Source organism: Saccostrea echinata, unplaced genomic scaffold (genome assembly GCF_033153115.1).
Source record: "Saccostrea echinata isolate AGI-Se365-2 ecotype Australia unplaced genomic scaffold, CSIRO_AGI_Sech_v1 ptg000029l, whole genome shotgun sequence".
Classification (NCBI taxonomy): Eukaryota; Metazoa; Mollusca; class Bivalvia; order Ostreida; family Ostreidae; genus Saccostrea; species Saccostrea echinata.
Window position 1 is genome coordinate 4205609 of NW_026889778.1, and position 19005 is coordinate 4224613.

At 32.5% G+C, this 19005-nt stretch overlaps 1 protein-coding gene across 1 annotated transcript; it reads right to left on the reverse strand.

The window, feature by feature from the left end:
- Positions 1–250: 250 nt before the first annotated feature.
- LOC133194382 (multiple epidermal growth factor-like domains protein 10) lies at positions 251–13799 on the reverse strand. The gene is made up of 7 exons (XM_061330345.1): positions 13679–13799; positions 13317–13454; positions 4415–4549; positions 3157–3294; positions 2916–3029; positions 2516–2745; positions 251–354 (listed from the first exon to the last, which is right to left on the reverse strand). The coding sequence occupies exons 1-6, from the start codon at positions 13797–13799 to the stop codon at positions 2561–2563; spliced, it is 831 nt and encodes a 276-aa protein (XP_061186329.1). The 3' UTR covers positions 251–354; positions 2516–2560.
- Between the last annotated feature and the right edge of the window lie 5206 nt (positions 13800–19005).

Here is a 19005-nt window from a genome sequence, read left to right on the forward strand (position 1 = left end):
GGAATCTAGTAAAGGCAAAGTGATTCAAATTTAATTTGGATATTGGAAAAATAAAAAAAGTGATTTTAACGCACTTGTTATTTTGCAGAATTTCCTCCTTAAAAGGGAACTATGGAACAAATCAAGGCCACAGATGACAGATGATTTTTATTACGAATATTACATTCTTATCTCGCCTACATCATACTTTTAGAATTTTGGACAATATTATTTTTAACAGTTACATAAATAAAAAGAAATCTTTCACGCAAATTGCTTCTGGGATCTTGAAATTGATAATTTGAAATTATAAAACATCTGTCCGTTTTTTCTAAACGCCCTTGCTTCTCTCCTTGATCATTGCTTCATCTTCATCTGAAAGATAAATTTATAAATATTAAAAATTGCAAAACACTTATGTTCTAAATTATCTATTTATGATCAGTTTTTAAATCTAGTCTATCTTTCATAATGCTATATTGTTCATATTCGGAATGACTGGACCAAGAGCACAACTCTCATGGCCATACTGTTATTAAGGAGATTTTTTAGTTGTTTTTTTTTTCATTGTTTTTATCTGCGTATGCTATTGAAAATTTTAGATCTCATAATTTGGTCTTTAATTTGGGCAAAAACACGGACCCCTGGAAACACCAGAGGTATAGGACCAGATGTCTAGAAGGACTAAGCATCCTCTGTCGACCGGTCAAACCCGACGGAGTTTTCCGTAGTAAGTTTGTCTAAAAGCAGTGATCTAACAAATGGTTAGCAATAACGTAACCCTCTCCGTTTTTTTATCTGATGTTTTCAGGAGAGGGCTACAATTTCAAAAGATCTCCGTGATGGTGCAATTTTTTTTCTTTTAATACATGCTACTTTAGGCAAAATAGATCGCTTTTGGATTCCTTTGAATGAGATATCATTTTCATTCAATAGCAACAACCTAGCCCTTAACAAGCTATTATATAAATATTACATGAAGTTGAGTGTATCATTGAAAATTTTCACCCTAAGAAAGCCATTGTCAACCGAGGCGCAGCCCCATATGATCCCCAAGGTGAAAATAAAATTGTCAAAATTTATTGCACATCTACAGGACACCACCAATTATCTTCCAAAAGATGATTAGACTACTGCGTAAATTGTAATAAGAGTTCTGAGAACCAGGGTGTTTTTGTATTTAAAAAAAAAGTCATTTTGCGATCCCCACTTGACCCCCAGGGTGAAAATGGAAATTCTGAAACTTGCACATCTCTAGAACACCACCATTAATCTTTAAAAAGATGATTAGGCTACTGCATTAAATGTAAAAGGAGTTCTTGGAACCAGGGTGTTTTTTTGTATTTTTAAAAAAGTCATTTTTCGACCTCAAATTGATCAGAGTGAAAATTAAAAATCTGACACCTTATTGCACATCTAGCTTTACAGGACACCTACAGTCATCTTTCAAAAGATGATTAAGCTACTGTGTAAAATGTAAGGGAAAATCTTGGAACCAGGACAAAGTAAAAAATCATCATTTTCGACCCCAATTTGACTCCCAGGGTGAAAATGAAAATTCTGAAACCTTTTTGCACATCTTCAGGACACCATTAATTATCTTTCAAAAGATGATTATGACTGCAAGGTACGTGAACCAGAGGAGTTCTGGGAATCAGGTTTTTGTTTAAAAAAAAAAGTCATTTTTAGTCTCCGTTTTGCCCTTGCGGTTATATTTAAAATTCCAAAACTTTATTGCACATCTACAGGACATCATCTAGCATAGTCCAAAAGATTAATTGGTTACTGCTTAAAATAAAAGAGGAGTTAGGAAGAAGAAACTGTGACGGACGGACGGACTCACCAGGGTACAACAATATACCCAAACTTTCTTTATTGATAACCTTAAGTCTAAGTCGAATTCGCAAAAACAAATCATAACAATTTCATAAAAAGTAATTTATTATCTGATTAATTTTGCAAAATTGTCAATTTCTTAAAAACTCTATAAATTGATTGTTATTCGCTACCTTCACCTTCTTCATTTTTAATTGAAGAAAAGGACAGAGTAACTGTAATTAAATCAGTTATTTTTTACTGTAATTGACCACATCTATGACGTACATAAGATCAACTTTGATCCCTTATTTAAGGAGAACTTTTCTCAGAGCCTTTAGGCTAAAAATTTGACATCATATTTTTTTTCTCACAATACATTTCGAATCTATGATACTAAGTTAATATTCAAAATAAAAATCAAATTTCACAACAAAAAACCCATTCAGTTAGGATTTTGATGGAAGGTTTTCTAGAAGAAAATAATGAAGTTTCTACTTTAACGTGTACACTATTGTGAAGTTTAGATTCCTAGATTTCTATGCAAACTACACAATCTAATTTTTGCAGTGAGATGTTTCTTGCTTTTTTATTGATTATCTCCCATTACAAAAAGATGTGACAGACAGAAAAAAGCCTGACAACAAATAATCAGAGAAGCTGTAGTGAATTTTTGGTTCATATGAACCATATAGTACACAAGATAAACTTCCACTCTTACTTTTAAAGTACGTGTACATCCAAGAACTATATACGGTATTTTCATCTACAGCAAGCTAAGTAAAATTGAAAAGGCACATATAACATTCATGCTCCAAACTTTTTCCGCAGATGAGGTTGCCTTTGGACGGGGAGAATGTGTGGTTATTTGCGGTGGACATGATGGGCATGTCTGTTGTTTCGGACATGTCTGTTGTTTCGGACATGTTGGACATTTACATGTAGTAGGTGCTTAAAATAGAAAAAAATACAGGTATATAAGTACGATTTCTTACATGTACCTTTACCTATAAAAGTTGTAGAAAAAAATAGGTAAAAACTATTAAAGCAAAAATATTACGGAATTTCGACATCTTCAAACTTTATGTTAATTCTTTGCAAATTATCCCTCTTGTACTTACCTATAGTCGTATACTGTCTTGTAGAACCGCAGCACACACCGTTCACAGGATTACAAGGAGTTGTAGAATTGCAAAATTGTAAACACCCTTCCCCAAAGTATCCCCCTGTGCAGACTATAATGGATATGGGAAAATATTTCTGCTTAGGTTTTCTATGAATACTAAATTTAAACGCATGATCAATAGCGTTTCATACTTTAAAAAGATCTTATTAAATTGCTGAATTATGAACCATTCTTACCTTCCTTACAGATAGATCCTTTATATCCAGCATCGCATCCGTTTACACAAAACCCGTCTGCCTTACGACATCCAACGCCGTTTCGACAATGTCCACATGTATACGCACAACCTTGCCCATAGAATCCTTCGGAGCACTCTAATAACAGAAACATAACTTGCTTACCCTGATCTCAGGTTTGAAACACGTTTTTCTGTGGAGCAATAGTAAGAATGTTTCTTGACATTGTCAGATAAAGGGAGAGCATATTTTATCTCTTTTCTAAATATTCAACTCGCATTTGACAGTATGGACTAAGGTATACTGTAAGTTGTACGAATAAATAAACATAGTATTGTTTTCTTCATGAAATCTTATTAAAGAGTAATAAAAGACAGAAGTTGGTCGATAATGTTTTATCGTATTTTTTAGCAAAAGAGATCTTTTTTTTTTTTCAGAAAATGTGTTGTTAATTTCTTTTTTCACAAAAAAGTCATCTTAATAAAGTAAATAATTTACAGTACGATAATAATTTCAGTTGGGAAAGGAATAATATTAATCGAAAAAGGCACTCAGATATGTTACCAATTCAGTCGAATTATCTGAATATGTTTTACCAAAATTGATGAGTCGCCCGCATGGCGCAGTGGTAGAGCGTCTGCTCCAGAGTCGCGGAGTAAGGAGTTGATCCTTACGTCGCGGGTTCGAATCCCACTGTGGGACGTGGAGACGGGTCCTTCGAAAGAGACCGTATAAACCGAGGTCCCGTGTCGCAGTAGATGCTGGCACGAAAAATATCCCTCACTGCTCAATGCCCTCACTGCTCAATGGCCCTGAGTACCGAGTATAGGTAAAAAAATTGCAGCTCTCTACCGGCAACTTGTGGCATCTCCATATGAGTGAAAAATTCTCGAGAGGGACAACAAACAAACAAACAAAAGCAACATTTATGAATAGTGTATTTTTCAAATATATATTTAAGTATTTTTCAATATATGAAAGGATTTTATCATTTTCAGAACTTTTACATTTGTGTATGTTTAAATTGGGTATTGTATTTTATCAAGTCTTTTTTTTCAATCGTTCTCTTTTCAAAAATGCTGCTCCTCTTCTTTTTCTGTGGGGTTTTTCTTAATGAATTCCAATTTGTTAATGAAATTTATATCCAAAAAGCATCCAAATCAGACATAAAAAATTAACATGATTGCAATGAAGTGTGTTGATTTAACATGTACTAGGCCTGAAAATAGTCACTTGCAATGAAAAACCGGTCACTTACCATTGCTACAATGTTCACCCATCCAACCTGGATCACATCCATTGTCACAGTCACCAGTAACAGAATTGCATCCCCCAACGCAATGGCCCTTACAAATGTCTTTACATTGAAAACCATATGTTCCAGGTGAACAAGCTGAAGTGTAAAAATTTTGTTTGTGTTGTTTTAGATTCCACTGTAATTGCAAAACATTTAAAATTTGAAGAGAAATTTTAGTTGTTACATCTTAATGTGTTCTTGAGAAAAGTCAAGGCTGTAGCCTTTTTATGTTATGTATACTATACGAGAAACTTAACTAGTATATTTGCTATTTCAATCAATAGCATATATGCATAAAAAACTGACCCCAAGGTGCAATATTACAATAAAAGTACAGTAGTTAAATACTAATTTAAATATTTGCAAAAAATTAAATATTTCTTTCCATGACAATGACAACTATTTTGAATTTTTTTCAATTCCAAAATCTTGAGAATACCCTAACAAATCAATTTTATGCATATTGAGATACTTTAAGAGGAAACAATTAAATTGAAAGAAAATTTTATCGTTTTGTTTTCATTTTTCATTGATTTAAAACCGTTCACGGTAACTCACTCTGTAGAGCTCTCGCTCCGTGATCGGGAGGTCGTGAGTTCGAATCTCAGCTGCGACTGACCTAAGTCGATAAAAAATGGGTAGCAACTGTTCCTTCGCCATGCGCTCGGCACTTTGAAGTGAAAGTTGCGGGTCCTTCGGATGAGACCTTAAAAACCAAGGTCCCGTGTCACGGCAGGCGTTGACACGATAAAAATCCCTCACTGCTTAATGGCAATGAGTGCCGAGTAAAGGTCAAAATTTAAGCCCTTCACCTGTATATGGTGACGTCTCTGTATGAATGGAAAATTCTCGAAAGGGATGAAAACAATATACATTCAATGAATCAATCATTGATTTCAAAAGTTTAAAAGATTCCATTTCTGTTTTGCAGATATTATTATATGACAAACGAGATGGCATCTGCTTTTTGCATCGTTAACTTTTTCTTTCTTTGTTGAATTATTCCCCAATCACCTGCGTACGGTGTTTTCAATACAGGCGGCTCATGGACAGTGTGATCGATCGACTGGGGATGCTGTCACCTCCTAGGTACCTGACCCAACCTCTGGTGTTTCCAGAGTCTATGTTTTTGTTTCATGATTCGTATTCTCTATTTGATTTATAACATTGATCACTATCGACACCTTTTACATTTATCCTGTTGCAAGGAATAATAATTTATTGCTGCACAGTTACAAGAAAAGATTTGAAATTGTTTACACTTCCTCTATTCCTATGGCAATTGTGGAGATTTTAAACATTTAAAATGTGGAAAGCAAGATTATCATATATGAGATTTCATTAAAACTGTTGAGGCCATCTACCAGAACATTGGCGGACAAAATCGGAAGAGGAACAATTCAACACTTGAAGCTCGCATCGACTTCGTTTGTGGTGATGTATAAATGTATAAATGTATAAATGTATAAATATATAAATGTATAAATGTATAATGTATAAATGTATAATGTATAAATGTATAAATGCGAGGCTTGATCAAAAAGTAATGTCACAACTGCTAAAAAATCTTTCATTACGGAATGTTATCAACAGTACTTTACATACCAATACTCCTATGTATTTTAATTTTTATGACGGAATGTTATCAACAGTACTTTACATACCAATACTCCTATGTATTTTAATTTTTATGACGGAATGTTATCAACAGTACTTTACATACCAGTACTCCTATGTATTTTAATTTTTATGACGGAATGTTATCAACAGTACTTTACATACCAATACTCCTATGTATTTTAATTTTTATGACGGAATGTTATCAACAGTACTTTACATACCAGTACTCCTATGTATTTTAATTTTTATGACGGAATGTTATCAACAGTACTTTACATACCAATACTCCTATGTATTTTAATTTTTATGACGGAATGTTATCAACAGTACTTTACATACCAATACTCCTATGTATTTTAATTTTTATGACGGAATGTTATCAACAGTACTTTACATACCAATACTCCTATGTATTTTAATTTTTATGACGGAATGTTATCAACAGTACTTTACATACCAATACTCCTATGTATTTTAATTTTTATGACGGAATGTTATCAACAGTACTTTACATACCAATACTCCTATGTATTTTACTTTTTATGACGGAATGTTATCAACAGTACTTTACATACCAATACTCCTATGTATTTTAATTTTTATGACGGAATGTTATCAACAGTACTTTACATACCAGTACTCCTATGCATTTTAATTTTTATAACGGAATGTTATCAACAGTACTTTACATACCAATACTCCTATGTATTTTAATTTTTATGACGGAATGTTATCAACAGTACTTTACATACCAATACTCCTATGTATTTTAATTTTTATGACGGAATGTTATCAACAGTACTTTACATACCAATACTCCTATGTATTTTAATTTTTATGACGGAATGTTATCAACAGTACTTTACATACCAATACTCCTATGTATTTTAATTTTTATGACGGAATGTTATCAACAGTACTTTACATACCAGTACTCCTATGTATTTTAATTTTTATGACGGAATGTTATCAACAGTACTTTACATACCAATACTCCTATGTATTTTAATTTTTATGACGGAATGTTATCAACAGTACTTTACATACCAGTACTCCTATGTATTTTAATTTTTATGACGGAATGTTATCAACAGTACTTTACATACCAGTACTCCTATGTATTTTAATTTTTATGACGGAATGTTATCAACAGTACTTTACATACCAGTACTCCTATGTATTTTAATTTTTATGACGGAATGTTATCAACAGTACTTTACATACCAGTACTCCTATGTATTTTAATTTTTATGACGGAATGTTATCAACAGTACTTTACATACCAATACTCCTATGTATTTTAATTTTTATGACGGAATGTTATCAACAGTACTTTACATACCAGTACTCCTATGTATTTTAATTTTTATGACGGAATGTTATCAACAGTACTTTACATACCAGTACTCCTATGTATTTTAATTTTTATGACGGAATGTTATCAACAGTACTTTACATACCAGTACTCCTATGTATTTTAATTTTTATGACGGAATGTTATCAACAGTACTTTACATACCAATACTCCTATGTATTTTAAGTTTTATGACGGAATGTTATCAACAGTACTTTACATACCAGTACTCCTATGTATTTTAATTTTTATGACGGAATGTTATCAACAGTACTTTACATACCAGTACTCCTATGTATTTTAATTTTTATGACGGAATGTTATCAACAGTACTTTACATACCAGTACTCCTATGTATTTTAATTTTTATGACGGAATGTTATCAACAGTACTTTACATACCAATACTCCTATGTATTTTAATTTTTATGACGGAATGTTATCAACAGTACTTTACATACCAGTACTCCTATGTATTTTAATTTTTATGACGGAATGTTATCAACAGTACTTTACATACCAGTACTCCTATGTATTTTAAGTTTTATGACGGAATGTTATCAACAGTACTTTACATACCAGTACTCCTATGTATTTTAAGTTTTATGACGGAATGTTATCAACAGTACTTTACATACCAATACTCCTATGTATTTTAATTTTTATGACGGAATGTTATCAACAGTACTTTACATACCAGTACTCCCATGTATTTTAATTTTTATTACGGAATGTTATCAACAGTACTTTACATACCAATACTCCTATGTATTTTAATTTTTATGACGGAATGTTATCAACAGTACTTTACATACCAATACTCCTATGTATTTTAATTTTTATGACGGAATGTTATCAACAGTACTTTACATACCAGTACTCCTATGTATTTTAATTTTTATGACGGAATGTTATCAACAGTACTTTACATACCAATACTCCTATGTATTTTAATTTTTATGACGGAATGTTATCAACAGTACTTTACATACCAGTACTCCTATGTATTTTAATTTTTATTACGGAATGTTATCAACAGTACTTTACATACCAATACTCCTATGTATTTTAATTTTTATGACGGAATGTTATCAACAGTACTTTACATACCAGTACTCCTATGTATTTTAATTTTTGCCTTAAGATTTTATTCATTTATATAAAATACTTTTTTGTACACCAGTAGACCCATTACAAAAAAATCTTATGATAAATTCCCATCATAAGAGAAATCTTGCGATTTTATTCTTTTTTACAAAACATCGTGCAAGTTTCTTGAGTGTAAAATTTGTCATAACTTTAAGAGAGCTCTAACCCTCTCATAGTATATAGAACCGATTTTATTGTAAAAATGTAATCTGATAAAACAAAACCACACGTTTAATTGAACTTTTTTAAGCATCAAAAAATAGCAATTTATATTTTTTTACAACTGTTGTCGAAAAATTAAATGAAATATACTACAAAATATTTACGATGGCAGTTTCACTAAATATTTCGTATGACCTTTACGTCAGATTCGTGATTGTGACGTCAGATTTTAAACTTCCTTGCTTAATAATCGATTGCATTCGATATTTGTTGTCAATGATATTTGTTTCGCTTTCAAGTGATGAAATATTCGTTTCATCGTTATTCTCATGCACTTTTTTGAGGATTATAATGCATACCGAGATCGTTGCTAGGGAAGAAGTCTGTCGTAAGTAAAATCTTAAGTTTAATCTGCTACAATTGCATTTGTGAAAAGCACTTAAGATTAGTCGTAAGAGATTTCTACGCAAAAACTTCAGATTTTTTGTGAAAAAGACTACTAAGCTGAAAGCTCAAGTGAGCTTTTCTGATCACATTTTGTCCGTCGTCCGTCTGTAGATTTTTCACATTTTCGATTTCTTAACCAGAACCACTCGGTAAATTTCTACCTAACTTGCCACAAAGCAATATCGGTTGATGGGAATTCAAATTTGTTCAAATGAAGAGTCATGCCCTTTTTCAGGGGGAGATAACTAAGAATTAGTGACAATTGTGTAGCATCTTTTTAAAAATTTTCTTCTCTGTAACCACTTGGCTAGAAAAGTTGAAAGTTTTCTGGAAGCTTTATTACATAGTGTTGAATCATATATGTTCTAATAGGATCCCCGAGGTTAGGGTGGGGACACAATGGGGGATTAAAGTTTTACATAGGAATATATATAGGAAAAACCTTTTAAAAATCTTTTTCTCAATAAAGCAATGCATTATTAGTCAAATTAATATAAAAACATCCTCAGGTAGTATAGATTCAAGTTTATTTTTTTCAAATCATGGGTAAGGTAAGGTGACAATTGGGGATAAAATCTTAACATAAAAATATATGGTAAAAATTCTTTAAAAATTTTCAATCAAAATCTCAAGAACAGCAAAGCCATGATTAATCACATTGATATGGAAGCATCCCCAGGTTGTGTAAATTCAACTTCATTCAAATCAAGGAGTAGGCTGGGGCTGTACTGAGGGTCAACATTTTACACAGGAATATATAGAAAAAAACTTAAAAATCTTCTCAAGAACAGCAAAACCATGATTAGTGATATCGATATGGAAGCACCCTAAGGTCATCAGGTAGTGTAGATTCAAGTTTGTTCGAATCATAACCCCAGGGGATTGGGAGGGACCGTAATAATGGATCAAAGTTTTACTTAGGAATAAATAGGGAAAATGTTTAAAAATCATTCTGAGAACATCAGAGCCATTATAAGTCATATTGATAAGTAAGCATCCTCGTGTACTAAAGATTCAAATTCAATTTAGTTCAAATTATGATCCCCGGGGAGGGGGGGGGGGGGTAGGATGGGCGATCAGTGTTTTACGTGTTGATATATAGCAGAAAAAATCTTTAAAGATGAACTGAAGACCATGAAAAACATGATAAATTAATATGGAAGTATCTTCAGGTAATGTAGATTCAAATATGTTCAAATCATGCCCCAAAGGGTAGAGTAGGCTACTGAGCTACATCTTCAAAAATCCTCTTCACAAGACCGGCAAACCCATGGTAGCCATACCCGGTATGCTAAGGTACTGTAGATTCAAGTATGTTCAAATCATGACACCCGGGGGTAAGATGGATTCACAACAAGGAATCAAAGTTTTACATAGGAATATATGGGGGAGTGGAAGTACATCAGGGGATCTCGTAAGACTCTCGAACAAAGGTTCACGCGGATGACAGGTCTTGTTTTGAGTTGTAGTATTGATATTGTTTGAACTTTGTCCAAATGTTGTTTCTAAGTTCATTCTTTTTGCATAGCTCTTACGTGTCGTCAGATTCAAGGGTAAGTGACGTTAAAAGTTGCATTGTTTGATCGTCCACTCTTTTTGAATTGTTGAAAAGTTTGAATACCTGTCTTAAGTCCAGTTAGAAATTAATACTGATAAAGAAACAATTAACATCAAAAAGAAATTAAGATAGAAAAGTTGCATAAAATAAAAAGTTGCAAAAATTTTCGGAACTCCGATCTTTCAACTGCAATCATAATTTCATAAATATTATGAATTCTGTGGAAGATTACCCCAGGCGATGGGCCAGACATGAAAAAAGACCTTGACACTTTCTCAGAATGGACTAAATGTATCAGATGTATAATACAATCTCGCATTAAGCGATTGAGGGGCAATATAAAAAATATCTATCCTTCTGTGTTCAATAGTTCAGAAGAGAAAATAAAGAATTAGATAGACTACACGATCAGTATGTACTGGTCCCAGCTGACAAAGCACGTAACAACATTGTCTTTATTTGTACGGCTCATTATTTTAATTGTTTTTTTAGAAGAACTGGGGTTTAATTCTACAAGTGGCAATCCAACGTACACCAATAGCTCCCTTTCTAAGGAGGAAATTCTTCAAAATCAGATGTCAGTTTTGAATATTTTTAATATTCCCAACAACCAAAATGAATTTCAATTACCACATTTATATTTGATTCCGAAACTCATAAAGATCCTTACAAACAAAGAAACATAGAGGATTCCAGTAAATGTTCCAATCAGCCTTATTCTTTGCTCCTCATTAAAATATTAACAGCAGTGAAGGAGAAACTTCAGAAGTACTGTGCAACAATATATTCGAGAAGTGGTGTAAATCAGATGTGGATACTTAAAAGTTCCAAGGCACGTTTGGAAAATTTGAAATCACAAAATGTAACCTAAATAAATAACATAAAAACTTACGACTTTTAAACTCTATATACAACCATTCCCCACGATATATTAAAGTCCAGGCTTCTTGACATCAATGACAGCTGTTTTTTCAATAAAAATGAAAATCGTTAATTTACTTACCTAGTAAATGGTCATTTGCAAAATTATTTTGTAAAAAAAAAAAATCTGATTGTACACACAAGTACTCTGAAGTTGATATTTAAAAGATGCTTGAATTTCTGATTGACAATATAAATGTGGTCTTTGGAGACCAGGTCTTCCAACAGTCTATTGGAATTCCCATGGGTACCAATTGCGCCCCGTTGTTAGAAGACCTATTTTTGTATTCATATGCAGCAGAATTAATTAAACATCTTATACATGAGAAAAAGAAATCTCTTGCTGTGGCCTTCAACTCGACATTTAAATATATTAATTACGTATTATCAATTAACAAGTTATTTCAATTCATATGTCGACACGATATATCCCAGTGAGCTTGAAGTAAAAGATACCACAGAGACTGACACATCTGTTTCATATTTTGATATTTTACTAGAAAAAGACGTTAATGGTAATCTGACAACAAAGCTTTATGAAAAACGTGATGACTTTAACTTTTCAGTCGTCAACGTCCCTTAATTGTGCAGCAATATATCCTTATCACCTGCATATGGGGTGTATATCTCTCAGTTGATTCGATACGCAAGAGCATGCTCTATGTATGAACAATTTCTAAAACGAGGAAAGTTACCGACAAACAAGTTGATAAAACAAGAATGTCAACAGTCTCGTTTAAAGTCATTATTTCGTAACTTCTATAGTCGATACATTGACCTTGTCAGCAAATACACTCTATCATTAAGTCATATACTGACTGACGTTTTTCATATTAATTGTTAGGCCATTATTTACACACTGAATTGTCGACGGATGTTTCCGTTATTTCCCGATCATGACAAGGAGCACACGGCAGTTGAGGTCCGTCTTTGCTCTGCTCCCGATTCGTATTGTTTTAATGGACTTTGAACTTGAATACTGTTCGTTATCTCCTTAATTATCCCCCTCTTAAATCTAGATCAACACGTACGAACAGCAAATAATGTACATGGAATATGGAACGTTTAAAATATAAAATAGCTCAAAACTAGATGTTCCAGAAGTAGTTGGGTGTGCACATGAAATGATAGGCATATCTGAGATATTTAATAGATTAATGGATGAACTGAATATGACTGCCAAAAAGAAACGTCATAACATCGTGAGTACATTCTTGCCGTATAGTGATAGACAAAACCTTACAATGTGTTCATTGTAATATTTTAAGAAGTATTACATACGAATGAAATTTTGAGGCAAAAATCAAAATAGATAAAGATATAAGCATATAAATATTTTATTGATAACTTTCGATGATCAAAGATTTTAAAACAGTTATGACAATACTTTAGGATCAACCCTTGATACGTTTTAAAGGAATTTTATATAATAGCTTTTTTTTTCCTTTTTCTTTCAAACATATTATATCAAAATGTAATCAATGCCCAAATGGTATATTTACTGCTTCATTACACTACCATTTATGAAACAAATTCCATTAAAATTCAATATTCTTTTGATTAGCCTTGATTGTAATTAATTAAAATACTTTTCATACATGTATTCTAATACGAAATAAATCAGAAATATAGCCATATTAAATAAATACATACGCTCGTCACAAGAACTGCCTACCCAACCATTCGTGCAATTATAGCATGTTCCATATACAGGATCACAAACGTCTCCTAAACAATGTAATGGGCATGGCAAATCACAATGTACTCCATAAATCCCTGCCCTTTCATATCCTAAAACAGAATAATATATCGAGTATAGAATTCACTTTTATTATTTTTTGTTATATTCTGGAGAGAAAAAATGTTAGTTAACATTAAATCAATATGGCCTTGCTTTTTGTACTCATATGTCAAATGTCTTTTTTTCCCTCTTTGTCTGTTTAAATTTGTAAATCATGTACCTTGAAAATGTTACCATCATAATTTAATCAGCGTATTATGATAAAATTTAACACCTACTTTGATCACAGTGTGGGCCTTTCCATCCAACCATACACTGAAGACAGGACCCTGATACTGAATCACACACATTTCCTTCGCAATGCACTGGGCATGGTAAATCACACTTCGATCCATACTTACCCGTGGACACTCTGGTAATGATATGAAATTGTTCATTTTGTTTAATTACGTGAGAAACACATGTAATAATACCACTGAAGAAAAATAATGAAAGAATTATTTTTGTCAAAAAGTCTTTCCATGACTTTCTTTTATATAAAGAGACTGAGAAAAGCAAGCTCACAAATAGGTGTTTGTGGAACTGTTTGTAGAATTAAGACCTGCAGGTAAAAATTAGTTTTTTTTACATATATTTTTTTTAAAAATCGTTTTGTGTGGATTTGGATATTCATCTTGAAACAGTTTGGTTAATTTGACAAAATAATTGTTATAAGAATACTCTTTACTACAAGGAATGTAACATTTCGGGCTTTTTTATATCACCTTAATCATCAGTGGTCCTTTTCACAAAGTATTTTACGACTAAGACAAAAAAATTTCTAATTTTTCAGAAAGTATTTAAGTTGTAAAAGGTCACAGAAAACATTGTAATCTTATTACATTAGAATATAATCTGAATAATCCTTTAGAAAAAAAAATTTAATTACAAGATATGTCAAATTTAAATCTGATATTAGTATCAAGATTTCTTGGGAAAAGGTTACTGAACTGACAAAGTTGGTTTTATTTCGATGATTCTCCTTTCTTTTCAGGCCATTACAAAAAAATATCCAGTCGCCCGCGTGGCGCAGTGGTTAGGGCGTTCGCTCTAGAGTCGCGGAGTAAGGAGTTGATCCTTACGGTCGCGGATTCGAATCCCACTGAGGGACGTGGAGACCGGTCCTTCGGATGAGACCCTATAAACCGAGGTCCCGTGTCGCAGTAGGTGCTGGCACGAAAAAGATCCCTCACTGCTCAATGGCCCTGAGTGCAGGGTATAGGTCAAAATTTGCAGCTCTCCACCGGCAAGTGGTGGCGTCTCCATATGAGTGAAAAATTCTAGAGACTGACGTTAAACAATAACAAACAAACAAACAAAATATATCCATCAGTCAGCTATATAGATGACAAAAATAAGGTTTGTGTTGGTTTTTTTAAAATTCAATTGCAGTGTGTGATATAGTGTGTGATATAGTGGTGGTACTAAGGAAGCAAAGGGAACAGAAATATGATGAATAAATTTTGTATGCAAACGATTTTTCTCTCACTATGTTTGTAATGTTATGACTCATTAAATCAGAGCTTGTATCATAAATCATATTATAATATAATTAATCTAACTGATGTCTTTTATTCGATGCAATGAACATATTAAACATCTTAACTTACTGAGTGTGGTATGAGAATAGTTCTTTTAACTTTTCATTGCTATAGTTTCCATGCCTTATGATTAAAGAAATTCAATTACTTAAGATAAACTTATTACTAGTATTATTATTACAAGGTTTCTGAATCTTATTTTTACTAACCACTAATCTTACCTTCATCATTTTTATTAACAAAATTTCATTCTGGGGGCAACAATGAAAAGGCATAGTTAATTTTTAAAAACAATTCAATTAATCTTCATAATTCAACATTGAAAAAATATGTACGTTTTTAATGTAAAGTTAAGATTGTCAGAGGGTATATGTACATGGAAGACCAAATTACATTTATTTTTATCATTGGTGTTGTTAATGTTGTTTTCTTGTTAGTAATTGTCGTGTTTATTAATTGAATTAAAACCATTCTTTTAAAAAAGTAAGGTTTTTCAAATCAAAATCCATATGAAATTGTCATCACGTTATAATTCGGTAGATGTGTAAGTAGGTTCTACCTATGGTGCAGTTGAGAATCTTGAGGCAAAAGAAAGTTTTCATTTAGCTTTCTTTTGCGATAGCTTTTTAAATGCTTATGTATGAAATATATGGTGATAACGAACAGTTTTCAAGCTCAGAAGACTATTAAACATTACAAAATAGGAGTAGAGCAAACACGGACCTCCAAAACATTAGAGGTGGGATCAGGTGCCATGGAGGAGTGAGCATCCCCTGCCGACCGATCACACCCACCGTGTGCTTCTTGTAATGATCGGGAAATAACGGAAAATCCGTCGACAATTCAGTGTGTAAATAATGGCCTAACAGTAAGTATGAAAAACGTTAGTCAGCATTTGACTCAATGATAAATTGTATTTGCTGACAAGGTCATTGTATCGACCATAGAACTTACGAAATGATGACTTTAAACGAGACTGCTGATATTCTTGTTTCATCAACTTGTTTGTCAATAATTCAGGTTTTTCAGGTTTTAAATTCATATATAAAACATAATTTTTATACGATGACGAAAATTTGCCATCCTATATATAGCAATGTCTTATTTGATATCTATCGTACTAACGTGGAAAGATACTCAAATATCATGACGTACTGGGATTTTTATGTCAATAGTGACCAAACTGATTAAAAAAAACGGTTTAAAAGTTAAAAACGCTAATATTTAACAGAAATTCCCGAATTTGACTTTGCCTCAAAATACTAACTCTTTGGGATTAACATTTTCTCTAAAAAAAAATCTTTATATTAGCTTAAATAATTTATTTCTATGAAACATGATACATGTAAAAAAAACAATCTTTGCCAAAATCTTTAATGAAGATCAAAAAGTTTATTTTGACATAAATAAGGATTGCGAAAAGTGCTTTGCTGTTCACCTTTTCTATTAACTACTTCCAGCTATTGCAGGAAACTAAATATAAAACTAAGATCAACAGATTCAGTCGGAGTTGTCAGGAGCAGATAATCTCTACGTAATTCATAAAGATGAAATTTACCTCAATAAAGCAAAATACCAGAAAATCCAGAACATGAGCCATGATAAACTTCCCCTACATGACTAACTTAATTTACGACTTTGACATCATCTTTCCGTCTTAGCTTCAACACAACAGTTCTACTTATTTGCATATAGGTGCCATCTCGATGAGAACGAGAATATGGTGAGATGCCAAACTATTCTTATTGAGGTAAATGTGAAGCCATACTGTTTAGGGACAGAGGATGTCAATGATAAAAAAAATAACTTCCTGCCACCGGGCACATGAAGACACCTGTTCTGTCGTCATATCCGTTACTATCATTAGTTAAGATTCCATCGATTTTTACTGTCTGGCTTGCTCCGAGTTTCAAGGATTTTGCCTTTGCCACCACGGAAAAGCTCAGTCCATTCAAGTGCTTCTTGGATGTTGCCGAAAGAATTTTGATATTATTTAAAACAATTACAAGAAAACAAAAAAAATTCATACATTGAGGGCAGTGTCCATAAATCAATGGTAAATAGATCAAGGGACGAAGGACAGCATATCAAATATCAATGTTTCTGATTCCTTAAAATACCTAGAAAAAAGTTAATATATTAGCAAATATCAAAGGGTGGTATTTTGTCTGACGTGTTTCAGACCAATTGTTTGGCCTTTGTTTTTATACTGAATTCGACTACGGAATGTTCCGTCTACCTGATCTATACATACGGATAATAGCGGGTGTGATCAGTCAAGAAGGGATGCTTACTCCTCCTAGGCACCTGGTCCCACCTATGAAATTTCCAGGGGTCCGTGTCTATGCCCTCTTCAGATATACATGTATGTATTGTTTATAGATTTTTGAGATCGATCACTATTCGTTATCTTCACCTTTTTCATTTATGGCAGCTGAACACACAGAGAATGAATTTTTCTTTTTGTGAGGCAAGATTTGAAGTTAATCATTTACTTTATCTAAGTGAATATTGCGCCACAATTTGTACTTACCAGTTACAGATAAACCGACCAATGACTTCCGGTTTGAGGAATTCAGTTTAGTAATGGCTTAAGCATTGTTGAGAATTAAAGACATTAGGGATGCCAGGTTGGTCTTTGCATTATTTTTAACAAATCCTCTTGCACAGCACTGTTAAGTGCTTATGAGTATGCGCAAATTTACTCCAGGCTTCATCACTCTTTCTGCTGCTCTGATATTTGCACGTTCTACTCCTTCTGGTCCGTTTCTTTAAAAGTATTTATGCAAAAATTCAACCTGCTGCCTCTCTCCTTGAACATGCTTTATTCAAAAGATAAACACTGACCATATAATTAAAATGTCATGTTAAGCATTATAGAGAGCTTTAATTCAAAATATTGAGAACTGTAAATTGTGAAGCAATGTGGGCAACAATATTGCTGATAACAAAACAGTACAAATATGTGTAATGTTTCTAAATAAGTACATATTTTATTCGTTTTGAAGTACAGAAGAGTATTAGTGCTTTTTTTTTTTACACTCTTTGTTTTTTAATTTCAATACTTAAATCTCCAAATTTTACACTTTAACCTGTAGAATTTACACTTTAATCTGTATATTTTACACTTTAATCTGTAAATTGTACACTTAAATCTGTAAAAATTACACTTTAATCTGTAAATTTTACACTTTCATCTGTTAAATGTACACTTTAATCTGTAAAACTTACACTTAAATCTGTAAAGTTTACACTTTCTATATTATCTTTTCAAGTAAATTAATGATTAAGGTATTCCATCCCTAATAGCCTCATTTTCAAATAAAATTGAATAAAGTTTAGTTAATTACATTTTTGAAACTTTCTCTTGGTAAATCCTTTTCTACTGTAAAATGCATTGAATTAAAATCAGAGTATTATATACGTGATGGATATTTAAGGATAGAAAATTAGGTCCTATTAGAGATGAAAAACCTTAAGAATCTGTTATCATTTTCAGGTACCTTAAACAGAAAGTACCGACCTTCAATGAAAAATTTATTCATCTTTGAAATGTTATCACAAGGTTGATAGATTAAAATCATTATTCCTAAAAACGCATCTTTTGCCTGCATCAAAGACACAACTAAATCTAAAATTAAGCTTAAATGGGAGCATATAGATTTTGCCCTGTCCGTTCGTTTGACTAGCTCTCTGTCTGTCTATTAGTCTGATTGACTGCAAAAACTTTAGCCTTGCCCATAACTTTTGAGTTTGAACTTGTGACAAGACTTTTCTTCGGGTACCAACATATTTGACCTCTTGACTCTGGAGTTTGACCAACTTTTGAAAAATTTGACCAAAATTTTGATCAATTGGTGTTAGATTTTCATACCTCAACTCTGTATTCCCGTGAGAAGACTTTTCCTTGGGTGTAAATATTTTGGACCTTTTGACGTTGATCATGGAATTTGGCCCGCTTTTATAAAAACTCAACCTTGGCAATAACCTATGAATGATTAGTACTAGGGCTTTCACATTT